The sequence below is a fragment of the Salmo salar genome, chromosome ssa05 (genome assembly GCF_905237065.1).
Source record: "Salmo salar chromosome ssa05, Ssal_v3.1, whole genome shotgun sequence".
In the NCBI taxonomy this organism is placed as follows: domain Eukaryota; kingdom Metazoa; phylum Chordata; class Actinopteri; order Salmoniformes; family Salmonidae; genus Salmo; species Salmo salar.
In genome coordinates, this window is record NC_059446.1 from 50,419,885 (window position 1) to 50,442,320 (window position 22,436).

Sequence of the window (22,436 nt, forward strand, 5' to 3'; positions counted from 1 at the left end):
ACACCAATTAGGATGAAATAAGGGTCGGAATTCCATATATTTAGATGAATCATCCACAGTGTCATTTGGACTCCGAATGAATAATTAATGAAGTTACCTTTTGTATGAAAATATGGTAGACAGACACTAGGCTAGGCTATAGCCTTTTAGTCAAAGTTCTCAAAGAAAAAGAAAAAAAGACGAGAGAAGCACAAAAATGCATTTACGCAAGCAAATGAGAATTTCGCCAGATCATTGCTGTAGGTATTGGAACACAATAAAACTATGGAAGGGCTCAGAGTTCGACACATTCTTTGGACACCGCCATGGCAGAGAAACCTTGAGCAATTTCTGTTGATTCAACAATTTTGGTTAATGGGTACCACATCTATTCCACAGCCTGTAATTACAACAGCTCAGTTTCCAATCTCCAGCTCGGGATGCTGGGATGCCTCACAAGTCCTTGCTGTGGTCGCCAATTTTCCGCCATTTCTTTGAGATCCATCCCCTCCCTCATTGTACAGAACATGTTAGAAAACATGCTGGACTGGGAGCAGTGGAGATCCTTCATTCAAAGGCAGGTGACCTAAATGATGTCAGCCCCCGTCCACACCATATCCTCACCACCCAGGACGGGTTGGTGGGAAAAAGCTGGTCTGGAAGACACCAGGGGACAGTGAGTATCTGTTTCCATTCCCGCCCTCAGGTTTAATAAAAGGGCGCTGGTGTTATGGGTGACATCCACCCTGCCTTTGGAGATCAGGAAACAGACCAATCACATCCCAGGACATTGCCTGGGTGGTGCTCTGACTAGCAAGTACTAGTACCCACCAATCCCTCAAGGGTACAGTTCCCAAGGCACCTCCCATTTCCTATTGGAGAAGATCTCACTACCCAAGGAATGAAAAGGGCAATGCATATTTTAACTTGTTTACCCATTAAGTAAACTGTTATGTGTCATAGGTAGAGCTCCTAGAAAGCCTTTGATAATTCAGGACCCGGTAGACTTTCAGCAAAGTCTGCCTAAAACATTGTCCTTTGCGAAGGCTGATTTTACGCTCTGCCCTTCCAAGTTCAGTTTAGGTTGAAATGTTTTACGGTATACCAGGGTATTTGGAAATGGCCACGTTTTTTTTTATACATTTAAATATTTGTAGTTTCATTTTAAGTAAATACCTGCAGTCAACTCGTGTAATACATTAGAAGGAAAAAAAAGACTGCATTCTTCATTTCACCTACCACATCATTTTTCATTATGGAGCTTACCAGTAGTCCCCAATCACGTGGTGTTTGTTAACAAGTAGACAACAACGAGAGACCGAAGCCTTGTGAGTCACTCACTGTTGTGCAGCACGCGCCAGGTGATGTAGTTACAGGCATTGACAACGAAATGTTTGCCTGCTAGATATCTTACCTTGCTGTCTAATATTTGTTTTGTGCGTGCAGCAAACTGAGCAGCATGTTTTTGTTACTTGTATACTTTTTGCATAGTTTAGGTCAGAAACGGTATAAAATGTTCGCAATTTGCTCGTTAGCATTTAGTTATTCTCTATGAGATTTTACATGTAGTTAATAGCATGGCTAACCTTCAAGTTGTAGGGCACAAGGTCGGTATAAAAGGTATGACAATTTGGATACCTAATTTTAATCAATTTCCTAATTTCCTGCACAAATTTGTTATCATTTACACACTGTGTCATGTTCACTGTCTTAGTATGCCTCTATTTTGTCAACAAAAAAATGATTATTCTCCTTTTTGATTGTGCATTTTCAGTTTAAACTGCAGTTCTTACTTTGGCCACTAGGGGTAGTCAGCGATTTCAGGCTGTCTATAAATCATTGACTTGTGTGCTAGCAAGTTAGCGATTCGTTCTCAGCTGTTAGTAGTTTCTTACTGTTAATAAAAACGGATGATTGCCATCATTACTTTGAGTCATTACTAAATTATACATAAAAATACCGTTATAGAAGGTAAAGTAAAAATCCAAACCGGTCAATGAATGGATACTGGTATATAGTCTCTTATGGTTTACCGCCCAGCCTTAGTTCAGTTTGAAGCCATAATACTCAAATACAGTAAATGGCACTAACAACTAAGCACAATTAGGCTAATTGACAGAACTATCAATGCTAACGCTAGCTAGCTAATGGGCTAACAAAAATACTGGGTGAGAGATACAAATTTGATGTCCCTTTTTAATGTATCCATTAGTTAATCTGACTGGGGAAACAGATAAAGGGCTTCAATTGCCAAAAACCCGAAGTATCCATTTAAAAGAGTTCAGTGTTTCCCAACTGGAAAACAACTAAAGTTAGCTTGAAGGTTTAAATCTAGCTACCATTATTACTTTTGTGAATATAAACCAGATGGTGGAAACACACTTAAATCTCTCTTCCACCTGTCACAGACACTGGTGGATTGGAGTTCGCCAGAGAGGAGTTCAGCAAAATATGTAGGCTGGGCAATCCACGATTGAACACATTTGACAAACACCTGACTTGATTTTTATGCCATTTTGTTGTTTAAAGCCAGCGAACAAAACCATTTCTAATACTTTAGACCCTATTGGTGATTCACTCGTGTTAATTATCTAAACTGAACAAAAATATAAAACGCAACCATTTCAAATATGTTACTGCGTTGCAGTTCATAAAGAAATCAGTAAATTGAAATATATTCATTAGGCCCTAATCTATGGATTTCACATAACTGGGAGGGCATAGGCCCACCCACTGGTGAGCCAGGCCCAGCCAATCACCATGAGTTTTTTCCCACAAAAGGGCTTTATTACAGACAAAAATACTCCTCAGTTTCATCAGCTGCACTGGATTGCTGGTCTCAGACCATCCCGCAGGTGAAGAAGCCGGATGTGGGGGTCCTGGGCTGGTGTGGTTACAAGTGGTCTGCGGTTGTGAGGCCAGTTGGTATGGAACGCCGTTTGGGTCGCGTTAAATAACATTTTAATTTGACATGTCAAATAACACAATTCTATTATAGAATGTTGTGTGTGCTGAATTTGCACGTGCAAGCCAAGCGCCACCACTACTATCACTAGCACTGTCAAAGCTGTACAAAAAAGTCTGCAAACACCGGCCACGAACGATGAGTTTACAATACCGCGTTGGTAATAAGGCATTATTTGTTCGACCGCTTCAATACACATAGGTTGACAATAAATGTGGCTCAATTCAGTTGTTTCAGAGTCCCGCAAGAAGAGCTACAATGCTAATGTTCTCTGGGTCTCACTGAGTAGACTGATACCCCATGTCATTGATCCACAATCCATAGGTAAGGCTGTACAGTGAAATAAGTATGCCCCTAATGCAATTCTAAAGTCTAACACAGCCAGTGTGATTTCAACAGATTTGTCAAATTAACAAATTATTGTCTTTTGTTGATTTCATATAACAACATTCCAACCTCGTTTATTATGATCTATTCAATTATGGCATAATTCTACTATTTGTACTCATTTGCATCACTGTCAATGACTTTTATTTTGAAGGCTAACCGCAAAGTCCACTATTGTGGCTAGCTTCACAAATGGGTCAGACCACCATTAATCAAATAACCGTTTTATAAATTTGGGTTATTTTAGATGACGAGACCTAGCTATATAGTTAGCTAGCTAGCTATGTAGCTAACTACAGCTACTGAAACAGATTGTCATTTTGCTGTTTTTGAGGAAGAACATTGTTTGCATCCATCAGCTTTTTTTATGACCAGCACTGTAGGTGCGCGAGGCAACTTTACCAGCATCATAGCATACGTAAATCGATGAATCGTTGTGACATATGAAATACGAGTGAGTGTAATCAATGTGTAATAACTTCGTAAAAAAAATGTATGAACACGTTAAATAATTATGTAAAGTGCAGTCATATTCAGGTCCTGATTGGTCAACAAAGTGTTATTTGACGTGTATCTTTTTTGACACGCAAGGACCCAAACAGAGTTCCATAGGTTGGATGTACTGCCAAATACTCTAAAACAACGTTGGAGGCCGGCTTATGGTAGAGAAATTGAACATTCAATGACCTGGCAACAGCTTTTGTGGACATTCCTGCAGTCAGCATGCCAATTGCACGCTCCCTCAAAACTTCAGACATCTGTGGCATTGTGTTGTGTGACAAAACTGCACATTGTAGAGTGCTGTTTTATTGTCCCCAGGACAAGGTGCACCTGTGTAATGATCATGCTGTTTAATCAGCTTCTTGATATGCCACACCTGTCAGGTGGATGGATTATCTTGGCAATGGAGAAATGCTCACTAACAGGGATGTAAACACATTGGAGAGAAATACGCTTTTTGTGCATATTTAACATTTCTGAGATCTTTTATTTCAGCTCATGAACCCAACACTTTACATGTCGTGTTTACATTTTTGTTCAGTATATTTATTGCTGAGGTTGTGGAAGTGCCTGCACTGGCAACTTGACGACCAAAAGCAGTTGCTCTGGAGGCATCACGGCCTATACAAACTAACTTGCGCTTCCCTTCCCACCACCTGTCTTGTCTTCCATGACAGAGTATTCAATGTGCTTATAATTGAAATAGGACATGGTGGATCTAACCTGTGTAAAACAAATAGATCTCTCATTTTAATAGAAGAACGGTGACTGGTTTGGTCCAACAGAAACAGAGAGAAAAATAAAGAATGACTGTAAATGACAAAGTGAAGGTGAAAAGGGCTCTGAACGAGGGGGAGCAGACAGTTACACTCCAGGGAACCAATAGAGATGAGGGGGCAATTCTTCCACACCAGAAAGAAGGGGAGGTGACTGCATCAGAGCATACCCGAGTTTATTGATTTTGTCAGCAAGGCCTCCGTTTGTTTGAAACAGACAGTCGGTGAGGTGCAGAATCCTCACAAGGTGTCCAAAAAACTAAATGTTTATGCTTCGTCTCTCGCACTTTGCCAGCCAAGAGAAAATGTTTAATATATCTAAGCAAGTCCATGTGTCGGTGTAACGCAGAAACTTGTCGAACGTCTACAGGAGGACTGCCAAAACAAATAAGGTCATGGTTTCTTTTGAAAACCCTTTAAAACATGTATTTTCTTGCGTGGCCACATGTCCTTATGGAAACAATTAACAGCAGGTACAATGTGTTTTGGGTTGGTGGTCGGGGATTAGCAGAACACTGGATAGACATGGTCTTGCAAGTCATTCAGCTGGAATTCAATATAAATTGAGAGACGATTGGATGGAATTTAAGGGAATAATAGTGTAAATCTAAAGGCTATACTCATTTATAATATGACAGACTCAAATGGTAAACTGCTGCGTAAACCAGAGGGTTGCATTTGTTTTGTGTTAACAGTTTTGCTACATCACTATGATAATGCAGACTAATTGGCAGATAGACAGTTATACAGATGACACACAAAAGACAACATGTGGATAGAACTGATACAGCAAGTGGCGATCAAGATAGTGGGAAAGTAGCAGCCTTGTCAGAGCCCAGATACTCTACAAATCTCACAGTGCATAGTGCATGGGCCTTAGATATAATATAACAAAAACATGAGTAAAAGCCAAATGGCTTCCTGTATCTGTTTCTACTGTTTAGAAGTGAACACTGGTCTTTACACCTGAAGGGATGCACATTTCGATACATTTTGCTGTCGACTAACCGACCCTCATTAACCGGTCAACAAAATGTAAAATATTTAAAAAATCCAAACAATAAAATTGTGTGACTAACAGAAAATACTATGCATGCATACAAGAAATATACATTTTTCATTAAGAGAACCATGCAACAATAGCAAGCCTATCGTCTTTCAGTCAAACGGTTTTAGCCTGTTATTGAACATGGAACTCCTGTAATGAAGCAGCTATTAATTTTCAAAATTCAATTTGCGGAAAAACCCTGTTCTAAAACAGCACACCTAATGCAAGGGGTTTCATGTGACAGATGAAAATCTCAGTTAGAAACACAGAACGAGGGGGACTCGAATAGCAACAACTAGGATGGCCACTGGCTTCTGGACAATGAAATAAAGTTGATATGAAAACCAATAAATCAGGAGAGAAATGCTGGTTAATGGCATGATGAAGTCAAAATAATTGCCTCCATGTTTCTATGGATGGATTTTGGCTACTAGGTTACTTTGAAGCAAGGTAAGACATGCCTCATTATTTAAGGTAAAGTAAAACTTTCAGGTTTCATACAATTATAATGCCTCATTGCAAAGTGGTGTGTGACACGCTGATAGCCTGCGGAGGTGCATTTTAATTACGAGTTGAGATTGAGAAACAAAAATAAAATCGTAGCCATCGGCTTACAAAAGCATGTTTCATTCAAGCTCTCGCAGTCTCACTGCAGAATTAGATGTTAATCCACGAGTCGTGGGATTAGGCACAAAGCCCTAGCAAAACAAAACTGACTTGTTAATAGTGCTCACTGTTGCCCCTAGTGGCTGGTTTTGAAGGCATTTCCCGACATCCTCAGGACATGGATAGACGTCCAATTTCGAAGTCAATCTTGAACGATCTCCCTGGTTTCACTCAAGTACCAGCTTTTTGAGGAGCTACTCTCGCGCTGTTTTAAAGGTGATTGGCTATTCCGCTCCTCAAACAAGGTTATGTATGCTGTGCACGTGTGATAAATAATATACATGATGACTAACGAAAATACACAAGTGCCAATTTAATAGCACTAACCTATGAAAATGTACTTATAGACTGATAAGCATGACCGGTAAAATGCATTTTCACTAAACACTCCTAACCTAAAGCCAGGACGTAATACAGGAGCACAGTCCTGCTCACCCCAGAAGGGGTCTAAGGACTACCTATACATCACAGTCTTCAAAGAGCAGGCATTTAGTTTAGCCTTAGTTCCACCACACATGTCCAACACTGCCTGAGACCATGAACCACTCCCCCCTCTCCCACTCCCTCAAACACTTGTCATTTGTGTGGGTGAGAGCCTGATCAGCAATGTGGTTGAGGTCAAAAAGGCCAAGGGGAGTTTAACTATGCAAACTCGCACCACTAATACCAAAGCTTTTCAGCAGATTCAAAGCTGTCCAAAAAAGTTTGGACCACAACTGTAACAAAATAAGAATAAGTGTGTGATTTCCCCTCTCTTACCGTATTGGTGGGATCGTCTTGCAGTATTGAATCATACTGCTTGCTGGCATCCTCGTACCTTCAAAGGCAGAAGGAGAAAAAAAAAAAGACTGACCAGTCAAGACAAATTAGGTGGTGTTGAAATCAAACAGAGTTCAAGGCAATCAAGTTTCTGTACACAATGCAGCCGGTCTCTATGGTTACACTGTGAACCCTTGCCGAAATCAGCAGTGATCTAAAAGAGGAAATAAACAGTCATTACTGTTGCTGCTCAAATAGCCTGTGTTGTGAGAGGCTTACGCCACTTAACAATGAGTCAAGAAACCAATACAAAGAGTAGGGAAGCACACTGATTTGATGAGTGTATACACAATTATTGCCTTTGATTTGCTTAAAAGGTGAATCAAATCAATCTGTTCAGTTTGCGTTTTAAAGGCCTTTCTTTTGAGCCGTGTAGAATAATAGTCTGATCAGAGCTATATTCAACACAATGTGTGTTTTAAAAAGTTACGGAGCAAAGGGGGAATCCATATGATTCTGTTTAAAATGAGTGAGTTATGAGCTGTAAATATCAAACCATGCAGAAATTTCCTGGCAACAGGGAGGTGGGGAGGCGTGTTCACTTCACTTGTCATGTCAAATCATGGGTCCGCAGGGATGATTTTGAACTTGTTTTTTTATTAGAGGCGAACTGCAATGCTAACGGTTTAGCAGCCAAAAAGCCGGGGCTCCATGATCAAAACCTGTTCTGCCCACCACAACCTACAACAGAAGCAACTCTGTTTCCCATTAGCAGTGAGCAGCCCCACTTCCAGTGCCACTCCTTCCCTCACATCCACTTTATTACTCAACTGCACTCTGGGAGATTTCAGATGGCACCAGGCAACCACTCATGAGCCACTTTGATATGCTTTATTTACAGGGGGGGGGTAGTTAGTTGTTTGAAGCTGTGTCATTCCAGTGTACCTCTGCCTGAAACCAATTAGAGGCCAGTGTGTGCCATTTATTTAATCTGACAGTGCAGGAGTTCAATTATCACATCAACTCCGACATAACCGATAAACGAGTCATGGTGATCAGGGGTGGTAAACAAATTGAATTACCCTTACTCCAGTTCCAGTCAAAAATACTGTGTTTATCTTGTCCCCTTACATTCACTCCCTTTCTGTTTTTATGAATCACAATTGCAGATGGATGTACAAGTAAACAGTGCTGAGAAGATACAAAGCTGAAACTGTGGTGGCATGTCAATATTTACAGGCAGGCAAGACCTCGTCTCTCAGCTCAGAGACGAAAAGCACAATAAGAGAATAATAATATATATTTTTTAAACAGAAGATTGAGGAGACCCCCAGAACAGCAGTGGGAGCAAACCACTTCCTTCCTGGAGAATCCGTCATACAGGATGAAAGGGCCGAGCACTGAACCATTCACTTATTTTTTCTCCCCCTTTTTGCCAGTGGAATGGTCGTTTCCAACACAAACAGAGCCCACACACACACACACACACACACACACACTCACCCAGACCATCGTACCACTTAGGATCAGTACACCCCACAGTACACCCCACCCCCCCACCCCAGGTCTATAGGGTAAATTCAGTTTAATTCAATCACTTTTTGACAGCATCCCTTTTGCTTTAAACAAAAAACTTTCCATATGTTCGCCCATGGAAAAAGTGGTCGGAAAGTGACTTTTTGGATGCCAAAACATTCAGGAGATAAAAGGTGCTCAAAGTGCAACCATTTTCCATTCCCCACCATACCATGTGACATCCATGTCTTCGTCACTGGAAAATATCAACGGTTGAGTTTGAGAATTTAAAAGCTTACAAAAAGTGGTCAAACTAATTATTTATTGAAAAAAAAAATCATAACTTTAACGTCAATTATATAAAAACACACATTTTTTCCATATTCGCATATGTTGGAGCTTAGACCCTATTTCACAAGATCTGTGTTTTTTTGTGTTGTGCCTGCCATAGGTTGAGACAACATGCTCTTGAATACAGGGTGGTTTCCATTAAGGGCTGATGCCATTTAGTCGACAGGTTGATTGTTTGGTCTATAGGCCTTTGGTCGGCAGAGATTTTTTTTAGTCGAGCGGTCGGTCGCAAATTGTTTAAATTTTTTGATGGCAGACGAGACACCTGTCTGATTTGTGCCTGTCTCAGTAGCCTAATCTATTGCGTAGGCCGTGGGGATGGCACAGTCCATCACCCTAAGACAGTGGTTCCCAACTAGGGGTACTAGGACCCCTGGGGGTACTTGGCCTATCCATGGGGGGTACTTGATTAGAACCATGAGACCATAGGCGTACTGATAAAATGCACATAGGGGGGTACCTCAGGTGTACTCCAGGAAGAGAAACATGCAATTGTTGGTTCAGTACGTGAAAAAGGTTTGAAACCATTGCTCTAAGACATACAGTGCCTTCAGAAAGTATTCATACCCCTTAACTTCTTCCACATTTTGTTGTGTTACAGCCGGAATTCACAATGGATTAAATCGATTTCTCACACATGCTTTCTCTTCTGGAGTGGCTTACGTCTGGCCACCCTCCCATAAAACCCAGATTGGTGAAGTGCAAACTCCACGCGGGCTGTCATGTGCCTTCTGTTTGGACACTACCATAAAGGCCTAATTGGTGGAGGGCTGCATAGATGGTTGTCCTTCTAGAAGGTTCTCCCATCTGCACAGAGCAACTCTGGAGCTCTGACAGAGTGACCATTGCGTTCTTGGTCACATCCCTGACCATTGCGTTCTTGGTCACATCCCTGACCAAGGCCCTTCTCCCCCGATTGCTCAGTTTGGCTGGACGGCCAGCTCAAGGAAGAGTCTTAGTGGTTCCAAACTTCTTCCATTTAAGAATGATGGAGGCCACTGTGTTCTTGGGGACCTTCAAAGCTGCAGAGGTGGTACCATTCCCCAGATCTGTGCCACAACACAATCCTGTCTCGGAGGTCTACGGACAATTAATTCGACCTCATGGCTTGGTTTTTGCTCTGACCTGCACTGTCAGCTGTGGGACCTTATATAGACCTGAATGTGCCTTTCCAAATCATGTCCAAACAATTGAATTTACCACAGGTGGACTCCAATCAAGTTGTAGAAACATCTCAAGGATGATCAATGGATGCACCTGAGCTCAATTTCGAGTCTCATAGCAAGGGTCTGTATACTTAAGTAAATACATTTTATTTTTTAATTATTATTTTGCAAAAGTAAAAAAATTAAAAATTAAAGAAATATAACTTTTTTTTTGCTTTGTCATTATGGGGTATTGTGTGTAGATTACATTATCATTTATTCTCTTCAATCAATTTTAGAATAAGGCTGTAACGTAACAAAATGTGGAAAAAAAGGGAAGGGGTCTGAATGCACTGTAGGGTACATACCATTTTGAGAACAGATTAATACAATATAATGGCCTGCCCTATTCTTCATTCACAATTGGTGATTACATAATTATGCATCTTTCACTTCACCTCGCTCATCAACTCACCCATTCTCCCTCATTATACTTAACTTCATCTGTGTGTGTGGTGAGTGAGTGAGTGAGTGAGTGAGTGAGAGAGAGAGAGAGAGATTTTTTTCTGTATAGTTTAAGTTCAGTTTCAAGGCAATTATCAGAGTGATTATCAACTGGACACAGCACCTTCTACTGTCGGGAGAAGGAACGGAGCAGGTCCTACTGTTGGGAGGAGGGGCAACGGGGGAAAACCATGAAAAATGTCCTGCTAAAACTGGTTATAACTCCAGTTCTGTTTGTGATATTAAGATTCTTACTACAGCAGTGTGTTGTAAAGACTTATTTAGGAGAAGTCAAGGACGGAGGAGGCCAAAATGGCAGAGATATATTTTTATTTTATTTTATTCATGAGCAGGCCAAATTACTGCTTTAGCGATTACAGTGAACTGGGTATCCACAAGATTGTTTTGTAGATGGCACATGCAAATGAGCCTAATTGTAGCCTAAGACTTACCTACCGGTACATACTGTAGTTACTTGATACTCTATAAAACTACCACAGTATGAGTCATAATACCCATAAAACCTAGTGGTCAAACAAGGAAATGTTTCCAATTGTTTATAGACCATTTATTTTTCCCATGGAGAATTTTAGAAACACTTAAAATATGGGGCTGTGTTTCATGTAGGCTTTCCCTGGCATTACGTTTTGATAACAGTGTAAATCACTCTAGGACAAGGTGACTTATCAATATGAATGAAACGCTAATTAGCAGCTTATGTGGCTATCATAAAGAACTACAAAATGTCATGATGATCTGGACGACACTGACGAATCGAGGCAAAGGTAAGCATCTCTGGATTAACCATTACATTTTACAATAATTTAGGAATGAATAAATTGGATACGTTTCTTTAAAAATGGACAATTCTGTGAACTGTTGACATAATATATGTTAACAAAAGGTATCAGCTAGAGATGACGTGCAGGACCTTGCAAGGATTTGTAGTCTTGCATGAGGTCTACTTTGTGGCTAATTAGCATTTTTGAAAGAATAAAGATCTGAATATATTGATAAAAGTCAACTTGTCCAAGAGAGATTTACATGGCTCACCCAGGTAAGCCTACACTAAACACAGCCCTTATTTTAAGTGTTCAAAAAATTCCCTACGGGAAAAATTTATGGTGGAAACCATTTCCCCAAATGACCGCTAGGTTTTATGGGTATTATGACACCTCCATTGTGGGGCTCTATTAGGCCTACTTAAGACAAAATATCTAAAAAGTCTGCAGTATGGCAGCATTTCATTGTAGTAAAGGATGACGCCAAAAAAGGGGAATAGAAAACCTGCAAACAGTGGTTTGCTTACCATAGTTGGACAACAAACATAACACTTGAAAACAGTAAATTAGTCGACTTTGTTTTTCTAGTTGCAGATTCTAGTTGACAGATTGTATATGCTTGACAGCGGCCGCTGCAGTGGATGGAGCTCTCCAAGGTGATGAACTGAATCTTCAGTGAGCGCTTTCTCCTACATTGGATAGCAGTCGCTCTCCTGCGTTCTGAAACAATCTTCGGAGCGCTGTTGAATTAGCGCAATGCTGGTTTGCACGTTAAACAACATAATGTTTTAAGATTTGGAAATGTGAAGTACACATTTGGACTGACGGGTGTTAGGCTAGCTTGTATGACATCAATGTGGTATTTACTATAATCTTCCATGTCTCATCTTTTAAAATGCATCAAGTCATCTCAATTTACAGCATTTCCCTCCCTCATACAACAACAAAAAATTGCAAAAGTTGCCCAATTACTGGGAGGGAAGGGGCAACTTTTTGTCATGTGAGGTGCTCAAATTCAGAACTGCTGTCAGTCAGAGCTCTAGCATGTTACTGTACAGCCACTAGGTTCCAATTTAGGCACTTAGTGCCCAAATCTTCCATTTTAAACCCGTATACGGTTACGAGTGTAAAGGGTTAAAGCATCAGACAAGCTCAGTACATATAGTTGATTTTATTAAAACACATAGGGTGTGTCTATATGGGAAAATAATTTTTTTAATATGTATGACCAATTGATTGTTTTTTTTGTAGGGGACAGCCCTAGTGTTATTTCAATCACAGCAATATAATTCATATAATGGACAAATCCCTTCAGACCACTGCAACTTAGGCAGTACATCATGGAAATGTAAAATTTTGACATTTCTAATTACTACCACAAATATGACCGCCTGTCCACCCACCAGCGAATTTCAACTTAAAATGGTCATGCCTTTTCTATTACAGTATCTACATTTCTATGATTTCAATAGGTTTCCTATGGATGATTGACAGTATAAATCAAAATAACATATTCCAATTCAAGTCAACATTCTGTGATGTGTGGACCTCCAACCATCTTTGCGGTACCATTTGAAATGTTAAATGTTATTCCCATTTTAGTACATTTATCAGCCAAAACATGACAACCAACCTATGTTCAAGAGAATGTTGTCTCTCAACTGATGGCGTGCACACCACAAAAACCTTAAATAAATGTAAAATAGGGTCTAAGCTACAACATTATTTTTATTTAACCTTTTTTTAACTAGGCAAGTCAGTTAAGAACAAATTCTTATTTACAATGATGGCCTACACCGGCCAAACCCAGAAGATGCTGGGCCAATTGTGTAACGCCCTACGATTTTTTTAAATCATTATAAAATAGTTTGACAATCCTGTTTGTAAACTTTTACATTATATAAATCAACTGTTTTTCTTTTCCAGTGATGAAGACATGTCTCAACGGGTCAACTTTGAAAGGGAAGGGAAAGGGGATATCAAGTCAGTTGCGCAACTGAATGCATTCAACCGAGCACCTTTATCTCTTGAATGTTTTGGCATTCAGGTCCAAAGTCACTTTCTGAGCACTTCAACAATGGGCAAATATGTATGGAAGGTTTCGTTCAAATCAAAAAGGATGCTGTCAAAAACTGATTGAATTCAAATGGATTTACCCTTTAGTCTTTCAGGCATTTTACAGTGAGAGACTCTGAAGCTTACTTCTCCAAAGCCTCCAGCCGCATACCCGCCAATCGCTTCACTCGTTGGCTACCTGGAAACTGCCTCTTCAGTTCCTGTAGACAAGTCTGCAAGGGAAGTGGGCAGAGGGGAGGTGCAATTAGAGTTGGCTGGGTGCAACATGCTACAAACATTCAAGACACATACACTTTATTTTACTTAAAGCCCCCATGCAGTCTTTGTAATTGTATTTTTAAATCACTGCAAATGATCACTCTGTTAATTTCATGAAAATAACATTTTGCATTTACATTCTAGTCATTTAGGAGACATTATTATCCAGAGCGACTTACAGTTAGTGCATTCATCTTAGAGATTCTCCGGTACTTTTGTAAACTTTTTTGCCATTAGTTCTGAAACTAGCACTCACGAACCAAAAATGGTCCCCTGAAAATTGCGCACTTCATCACATATGTGCACCACATTGCTCGCTCTATATCGGTCTCCGCGGTTCCCACTGTGCCGTTGGGTCCGCCCCGCAGATAACGCTGGGCAGGCCTCCTGATAGCTGTCACTCAAATGTGAGGAGCTGAAGCTCTTTGGCGAGAACTCTAATTGTTAAGGGATTGGCCTACGTGGGGGGAAATGTAGGGGAAAATGGCACAGCGTCAAGAAAACAGTCGCTTTCAAACTAGGGATTTCATGACCACCCCTACGTAAAATGTATTTTTTATTTCACCTATGAAGTACACAGACACATCCAGCCCTTAGTCGCCAGTGGCGAAGCATGTCTTAACGATAGTTAGCTGAGAAATGTTTTACATTTACATTTTAGTCATTTAGCAGATGTTCTTATCCAGAACTTTAAGGGCACTTTAAAATCTGTTATATTTTGTGCCTGATTCCAATCCATCTTTTCCCAAATTCCGTTTTCTCCTTTTTGTTTTTCCAGGTTTTCCCTTTTTTATCACACTTTAAATTAAAAAAAAACAAGTCCACAAAATGCTTAAACCACATCAGGACACCACTTTTGAGGTCTGGGAAAAACATCTAAGAAATGTTGCATTTTGGGTGTAGTTACCCTTTATTACAAGTGTGCACCATCCAGAGACCGTTGTTTGGTTAGCTGTGTTTCTGTAGCGCTCATGTGATTGCAGAGTTTGCAAAACAAATGGGCAGTGGATTGATGCAAAGAATGTCATTCTGCCAGGTAGGCATAGGCTACTTTGTAGTTAACATTTATTTTAAAAGGTTTTGGGGAAAGCCTTTCCATCTATCAGCAGACGATTATCATTAGCATTACCGTTAACGGCTACACAGAGTGCAGACTAGACATACTTGCATTGCACACAAACAGGCATTCCTGTGCTATTTCAGAAGGTTGCAGAAAAATAAGTATCACTGATGCATGTTCATATCTTATGATTAACTTCAGCAAATTAATACATTTTCTAATACGTTTAATACATTTAGTTGATTTCCTACTAAGTTAAATACATATTTGAATATTGCTGAATTACTTCTGGATTCCGTGATTCTGTCTGCGTTTTCCGCATTGCAGATTTTATATGCCCTACAGAAGAAGTTAGGGTTAAAACCTTCCGGTTACCGGCCCAACACTTACCCGCTAGGCTACCTGCCGCCCAATACATTTTTTTATAATTTATTTCCCTGAGCCTACTTTTGCCATTGAAATGCTCAGCCTGATCGTCTGGGCATATTGATGCAAATTTAAATAGATTAACATACACAGCCCGAGTGACGTGCAGTCAGGGTAGGTAGGGCCTACGCTGTGAAATGAATTAAAAATAGAACTAATGAAAAATAAATACACGTTTGATCAATAATCATTTTGTCATGCTTTTTATGCATGATAAAATCGATTTCTGAACATGTACTTACTTCACAAATTTGCGCAAGGAGGCCTGGGGAAAGGCAGCCTCGCTGTGCCTTTCTTCCGCCCTTCAAACTCATTGACATGACTTGTGTATCTGAGTTTCTTAAAAAAAAAAAATATTTCACCTTTATTTAACCAGGTAGGCTAGTTGAGAACAAGTTCTCATTTACAACTGCCACCTGGCCAAGATAAAGCAAAACAGTTCAACACATGGAATAAACAAGCGTACCGTAAATAACACAATTGAAAAAAGAAAGTCTATATTGTGTGTGCAAATGTGTGCAAATGGCGTGAGGCGTTATGGCAATAAATAGGCCATAGTAGCGAAGTAATTACAATTTAGTAAATTAACACTGGAGTGATAGATGTGCAGATGATGATGTGCAAGTACAAATACTGCTGTGCAAAAGAGCAGAAAAGTAAATAAAAACAATATGGGGAAGAGGTAGGTAGATTGGATGGGATATTTACATATGGGCTATGTACAGCTGCAGCGATCGGTAAGCTGCTCGGATAGCTGATGTTTAAAGTTAGTGAGGGAGATATAAGTCTCCAGCTTCAGTGATTTTTGCAATTCGTTCCAGTCATTGGCAGCAGAGAACTGGAAGGAAAGGCAGCCAAAGGAGGTGTTTGCTTTGGGGATGACCAGTGAGATATACCTGCTGGAGCGCGTGCTACGGTGGGTGTTGTTATCGTGACCAGTGAGCTGAGATAAGGCGGAGCTTTACCTAGCAAAGACTTATAGATGACCTGGAGCCAGTGGGTCTGGCGACGAATATGTAGCGAGGGCCAGCCGACTAGAGCATACAGGTCGCAGAGGTGGGTGGTATATGGAGCTTTGGTGACAAAACGGATGGCACTGTGATAAACTATATCCAATTTGCTGAGTAGAGTGTTGGTTGAAAAGGCGAACGGTTGTCGAACGGTTGAAAAGCATGCATTTGGTTTTACTAGCCTGTAAGAGCAGTTGGAGGCCACGGAAGGAGTGTCATATGATATTGAAGCTCGTTTGGAGGTTTGTTAACACAGTGTCCAAAGAAGGGCCAGATGTATACAGAATGGTGTCGTCTGCGTAGAGATGGATCAGGGAATCACCAGCAGCAAGAGCGACATCGATGATATATACAGAGAAAAGAGTCAGCCCGAGAATTGAACCCTGTGGCACCCGCATAGAGACTGCCAGAGGTCCTCCGATTTGACAGGCCCTCCGATTTGACACACTAACTCTGTCGGCGAAGTAGTTGGTGAACCAGGCGAGGCAGTCATTAGAGAAACCAAGGCTGTTGAGTCTGCCAATAAGAATACGGTGATTGAAAGCGTCGAAAGCCTTGGCCAGGTCGATGACGACGGCTGCACAGTACCGTCTTATCGATGGCGGTTTTGATATCGTTTAGTACCTTGAGCGTGGCTGAGGTGCACCAGTGACCAGCTCGGAAACCAAATTGCACAGCAGAGAAGATACGGTGGGATTCAAAATGGTCAGTGATCTGTTTGTACACATGGCTTTCAAAGACTTTAGAAAGGCAGGGCAGGATGGATATAGGTCTATAACAGTTTGGGTCTAGAGTGTCACCCCCTTTGAAGAGGGGGATGACCGCGGCAGCTTTCCAATCTGTAGGGCTCTTGGACGATACGAAAGAGAGGTTGAACAGACTGGTAATAGGGGTTGCAACAATGGCGGAAGTTAATTTTAGAAAGAGAGGGTCCAGATTGTCTAGGCCAGCTGATTTGTACAGGTCCAGGTTTGCAGCTCTTTCAGAACATCTATCTGGATTTGGGTGGAGGCTTGGGAAAGTAGCTGAAGGGGGTGCAGAGCAGTTGGTCGGGGTTGGGGTTGCCAGGAGGAAAGCATGGCCAGCCGTAGAGAAATGCTTATTGAAATTCGGGATTTATCGGTGGTGACAGTCTTACCTAGCTTCACTGCAGGGAGGAGGTGCTCTTGTTTTCCATGGACTTTACAGTGTCCCAAAACTTTTGAGTTAGAGCTACAGGATGCAAATTTCTGTTTGAAAAAGCTAGCCTTTGCTTTCCTGACTGACTGCGTGTATTGGTTCCTGACTTCCCTGAACAGCTGCATATCGATGCTATTGAAGTCCGCCACAGGATGTTTTTTTTTTTTCTTCCTTATACTGCCAGCTAACGGACATCGAAAGACAGTCAGAGAGCTTTTCTGCCTTTCATGTTTCAATATGTTCCATTAATTTTCATTGCACTCAAATAATAAATGGGCATGTGTATTGGCATGGGGGAAAAAATGAGATAGGCAGGAAGGACTCTGCCTGTGGACGTCACATGTCATCTTCCGCCTTTTGGCAGTTACGTTCGTTTATGAAGGCGCTGTACATATTCTTCCTCTACTTTAAATCGCTCTGATTTACATAGGATCTGATCAGGATGGCTAACATACTGCATCTGAAACGGTTTTCAATATGAATTTTCTAGAAAACGGGCTATTAAATGGATGGAAGACCAACACCTAAGCTTAGGGACTTAAATCAAAAGCTAGGGAGAAAATAACACGATCATTTCAATCTGAATGGTATCAAAAGAAAGACTGGCTCTGTGGCTGCGCTGCTAGCAGCCGACCACTGCTTCCCCTGCCTGCTGTTCTCCACCAGCGAGTTACACGCAGTGCAGCTTTAAACACAAACAAATATACTGTATCCATGTAAAACATGAATGGTTTTGAGATATCATGAGCAGTGTTTTGTGTTTTTTTATGACGCATTCACGTCCGCCCAGACCATTGAGAGCAGGGCAGGAGGGATAGTTGATGGTTTCCATTCATGGGATCCATGATAAAAGACAAACACAGTCCTGAAGAACTTACAGTGAGGGGAATAAGTATTTGATCCCCTGCTGATTTTGTACGTTTGCCCACTGACAAAGAAATGATCAGTCTATAATTTTAATGGTAGGTTTATTTGAACAGTGAGAGACAGAATAACAAAAAAATCCAGAAAAATGCACATCAAAAATGTTACAAATTGATTTGCATTTTAATGAGGGAAATAAGTATTTGACCCCCTCTCAATCAGAAAGATCTCTGGCTCCCAGGTCTTTTATACAGGTAACGAGCTGAGATTAGGAACACACTTAAAGTGCTCCTAATCTCAGCTTGTTACCTGTATAAAAGACACCTGTCCACTGAAGCAATCAATCAGATTCCAAACTCTCCACCATGGCCAAGACCAAAGAGCTCTCCAAGGATGTCACAGACAAGATTGTAGACCTACACAAGGCTGGAATGGTCTACAAGACCATCGCCAAGCAACTTGGTGAGAAGGAGACAACAGTTGGAGCGATTATTCGCAAATGGAAGAAACACAAAAGAACTGTCAATCTCCCTCAGCCTGGGGCTCCATGCAAGAGCTCACCTCGTGGAGTTGCAATGATCATGAGAATGGTGAGGAATCAGCCCAGAACTACACGGGAGGATCTTGTCAATGATCTCAAGGCAGCTGGGACCATAGTCACCAAGAAAACAATTGGTCACACTACGCCGTGAAGGACTGAAATCCTGCAGCGCCCGCAAGGTCCCCCCTGCTCAGAAAAGCACATATACATGCCCATCTGAAGTTTGACAATGAACATCTGAATGATTCAGAGGACAACAACTGGGTGAAAGTCAGATGAGACCAAAATGGAGCTCTTTGGCATCAACTCAACTCGCCGTGTTTGAAGGAGGAGGAATGCTGCCTATGACCCCAAGAACACCATCCCCACCGTCAAACATGGAGGTGGAAACATTATGCTTTGGGGGGTGTTTTTCTGCTAAGGGGACAGGACAACTTCACCGCATCAAAGGGACGATGGACAGGGCCATGTACCGTCAAATCTTGGGTGAGAACCTCCTTCCCTCAGCCAGGGCATTGAAAAATGGGTCGTGGATGGGTATTCCAGCATGACAATGACCCAAAACACACGGCTCAAGAAGAAGCACATTAAGGTCCTGGAGTGGCCTAGCCAGTCTCCAGACCTTAATTCCATAGAAAATCTGTGGAGGGAGCTGAAGGTTCGAGTTGCCAAACGTCAGCCTCGAAACCTTAATGACTTCCAGAAGATCTGCAAAGAGGAGTGGGACAGAATCCCTCCTGAGATGTGTGCAAACCTGGTGGCCAACTACAAGAAACGTCTGACCTCTGGATTGCCAACAAGGGTTTTGCCACCAAGTACTAAGTCATGTTTTGCACAGGGGTCAAATACTTATTTCCCTCATTTAAATGCAAATCATTTTATAACATTTTGACGTGCGTTTTTCTGGATTTCTTTGTTGTTATTCTGTCTCTCACTGTTCAAATAAACCTACCATTAAAATTATAGACTGAACATTTCTTTGTAAGTGGGCAAACGTACAAAATCAGCAGGGGATCAAATACGTTTTTCCCCTCACTGTATGTGAAAATAAGCAGTTGACGTGGTTGAAGACCATGTTGTCTTGTGCCTACCCACAGTTCACCACTTGCTACTATAAAAAGGAGAGGCAGGATGCTCTTTACGGCGAGTTTTTTTCTCTTCCGTCTCTATGAGGGAACTGGAGTCTGTTTTTTCACACACTCATGAGAAAGGTGTGGAATGGTTATCGTCATGTCCAACGATATCCTGGATGAGATGGAAAGTATGTCCTGCAGCCCTGATCTTTTGACCTGTCCAACAACAGTAATGGTCTTTCTCACTGGGAGCAGGTGATTGGACAACTTTCCGTAATCTAGTTGTCTTCGCCAATATTCTTTGCAATGCATAGGGAATCGTTGCAAAACATCCTCATATACTATTCCCATCACCCATAAAATTATTTTAGTTTATATAAATCACTCAATTTTAAGCAGATATGAGCAAAACTGACAGGACATTAACTAGGCTTCAATAGTACATTTAGCCAGATTCAAATCAGTCAAGAAGAGTGGGGAAATGCTATTGGTTCCTGCTCTTTGCAGTGAAAACGCATGTTTTGATTTAAATCGAGCTAAGCAGGAACAATGTTATATTCAACGCAAATTTGATTGAATTCCAAGCCAAAACGTATAGGAATATCAATACATGATGAATTGACTGTTAATACAGTATTAGTTCTGACTGTAACTCAAGGTGCTTTCTTCTTTTTCTACTGGATCATAGGAAGGACAGGAGATGGCCCTAAGTGATGCCTCAACAGAAATAGGCCCCATCTGCTCTCCTAGCATGCTTCTTTTCAACTGTGGGCATTCACTTCAAACGTTTCACTTGCGTTTGCATATGAGAATATATTGAACAGGAAAAATTATGAATTTCTGCTATCTAGGCATGGTTTCAGATCAACCAAGAAAATCAAAACCCACTTAATCACCATTCGGTCGTAAAATAATGTCTGTTTGCAATCTAGGCATGGTTCGTCATCAACCTAAAACTCACTAAATTACGATTCAGTACTAAAATGAGTAAAACAGAATAATCTCATTCTATCACAGGTGCTGAATTTGCAAATAATCAGATCTTTAAAATAAACTGGATAAAAACACTCATTAGAAATAACTTTGGTTTTAAATTCCCAATGTTATATTACAAAAGTGTGGTGGTCTTAACTTTTTGCTCTCGTCATATTGAAATGTAATACATTTTCATAAAGCCCTTGAAGCCTGAGAAATTGTTTTCAAGTATAATTTCTGTTCTCATGCCTGACACTTGGATAATTAAGAATAATCAATATGTGCTTCAGAGAAATAAAACCATGTATTTAACAGACTGGATGGACAAGGTCAATTAAAAACAATAATCATCCTTTTGTATCAATCTCTCCCCTGTATGTTATTCAATCAAAAGATGTGGGAGGAAAAATCATGGTGCCTTCAGAAAGTATTCACACCCCTTGATTTTTCCCCCCACATCTTGTTGTGATACAGCCTGAATTTAAAACGGATTGAGATGTTTTGGTCACTGGCCTACACACAATACCTCATAATGTCAAAATGGAATAATGTTTAGGCAAATTTTTACAAATGAAATGCTAAAATGTCTTGAGTCAATAAGTATTCAATCCCTTTGTTATGGCAAGCCTAAATAAATTCAAGAGTCATGTTATGGGGGGGATAAAGATAAACGGAATTGAGCTAAGCACAGGCCTTATCCTAGAGGAAACCATGGTTCATTCTGCTTTCCAACAGACACTGGGAGACAAGTTCGAATCCCCGAGCTGACAAGGTACAAATCTGTCGTTCTGCCCCTGAACAAGGCAGTTAACCCACTGTTCCTAGGCCATCATTGAAAATAAGAATTTGTTCTTAACTGACTTGCCTAGTTAAATAAGGGTCAAATAAAAAAATTAAAAAAATTATTTTTTTAAAACACTGGAATTGCTTACCAAGACGACACTGAATGTTCCTGAGTGGCCTAGTCTAGCAATGATCAAAAAAATCTCAAGTTGGTTGTTGTGTTTTTATAATAATGTGCAAATACTGTACAATCCAGCTGTGCAAAGCTCTTACCCATTAAGACTCTCAGCTTTAAATCACTGCCAAAGGTGATTCTAACATGTATTGACTCTGGTGGATGCATACTCATGTAATCAAGATATATTAGTGTTCTATTATTCATAATTCTTTTACAAATTTACAAATGTTTCTTCCACTGACATTACAGATGACATTGTGTAGATCATTGACAAAACATGACAATGAAATACATTTTAATCCCACCTTGTAACAACAAAATGTGTAAAAAGTCAAGGGGTGTGAATACTTTCTGAAGGCACTTTAAGTAACACAATCTGTAACATATCTATTAGTTAACTCTGTGATGGCAGATGAATCAACAAGAAAAGGGGAAGTTAAACGCCATAAAGGTTTACAGCTAACACTGTGTTCATCTATAGTGCGTTTTTTTACCCTCCATTAATCCAACACTGCTCAGCAAATGTTTGTTTTTTTCCCCAAAGTACAGACAGATGGAGTAATATTTTTGGCCAAATAAAAATAATTTTCAAATTTGCCATTGTGGGTGACGAAGTAGCAATGACTGTGAGAGAT

The 22,436-nt window shown here is 40.6% G+C and overlaps 1 protein-coding gene across 1 annotated transcript in view; it reads right to left on the reverse strand.

Annotated features, from left to right (window-relative positions):
* LOC106605058 (ER membrane protein complex subunit 2) overlaps positions 1–22,436 on the reverse strand; it is a 60,937-nt gene that overhangs the window by 23,872 nt on the left and 14,629 nt on the right. The window contains exons 4-5 of the mRNA XM_014200315.2: positions 13,581–13,666; positions 7,082–7,139 (exon numbers count right to left, since the gene is read on the reverse strand). Of these exons, the coding sequence (XP_014055790.1) occupies positions 7,082–7,139; positions 13,581–13,666 (144 nt within the window). The remainder of the gene's footprint in view (positions 1–7,081; positions 7,140–13,580; positions 13,667–22,436) is intronic.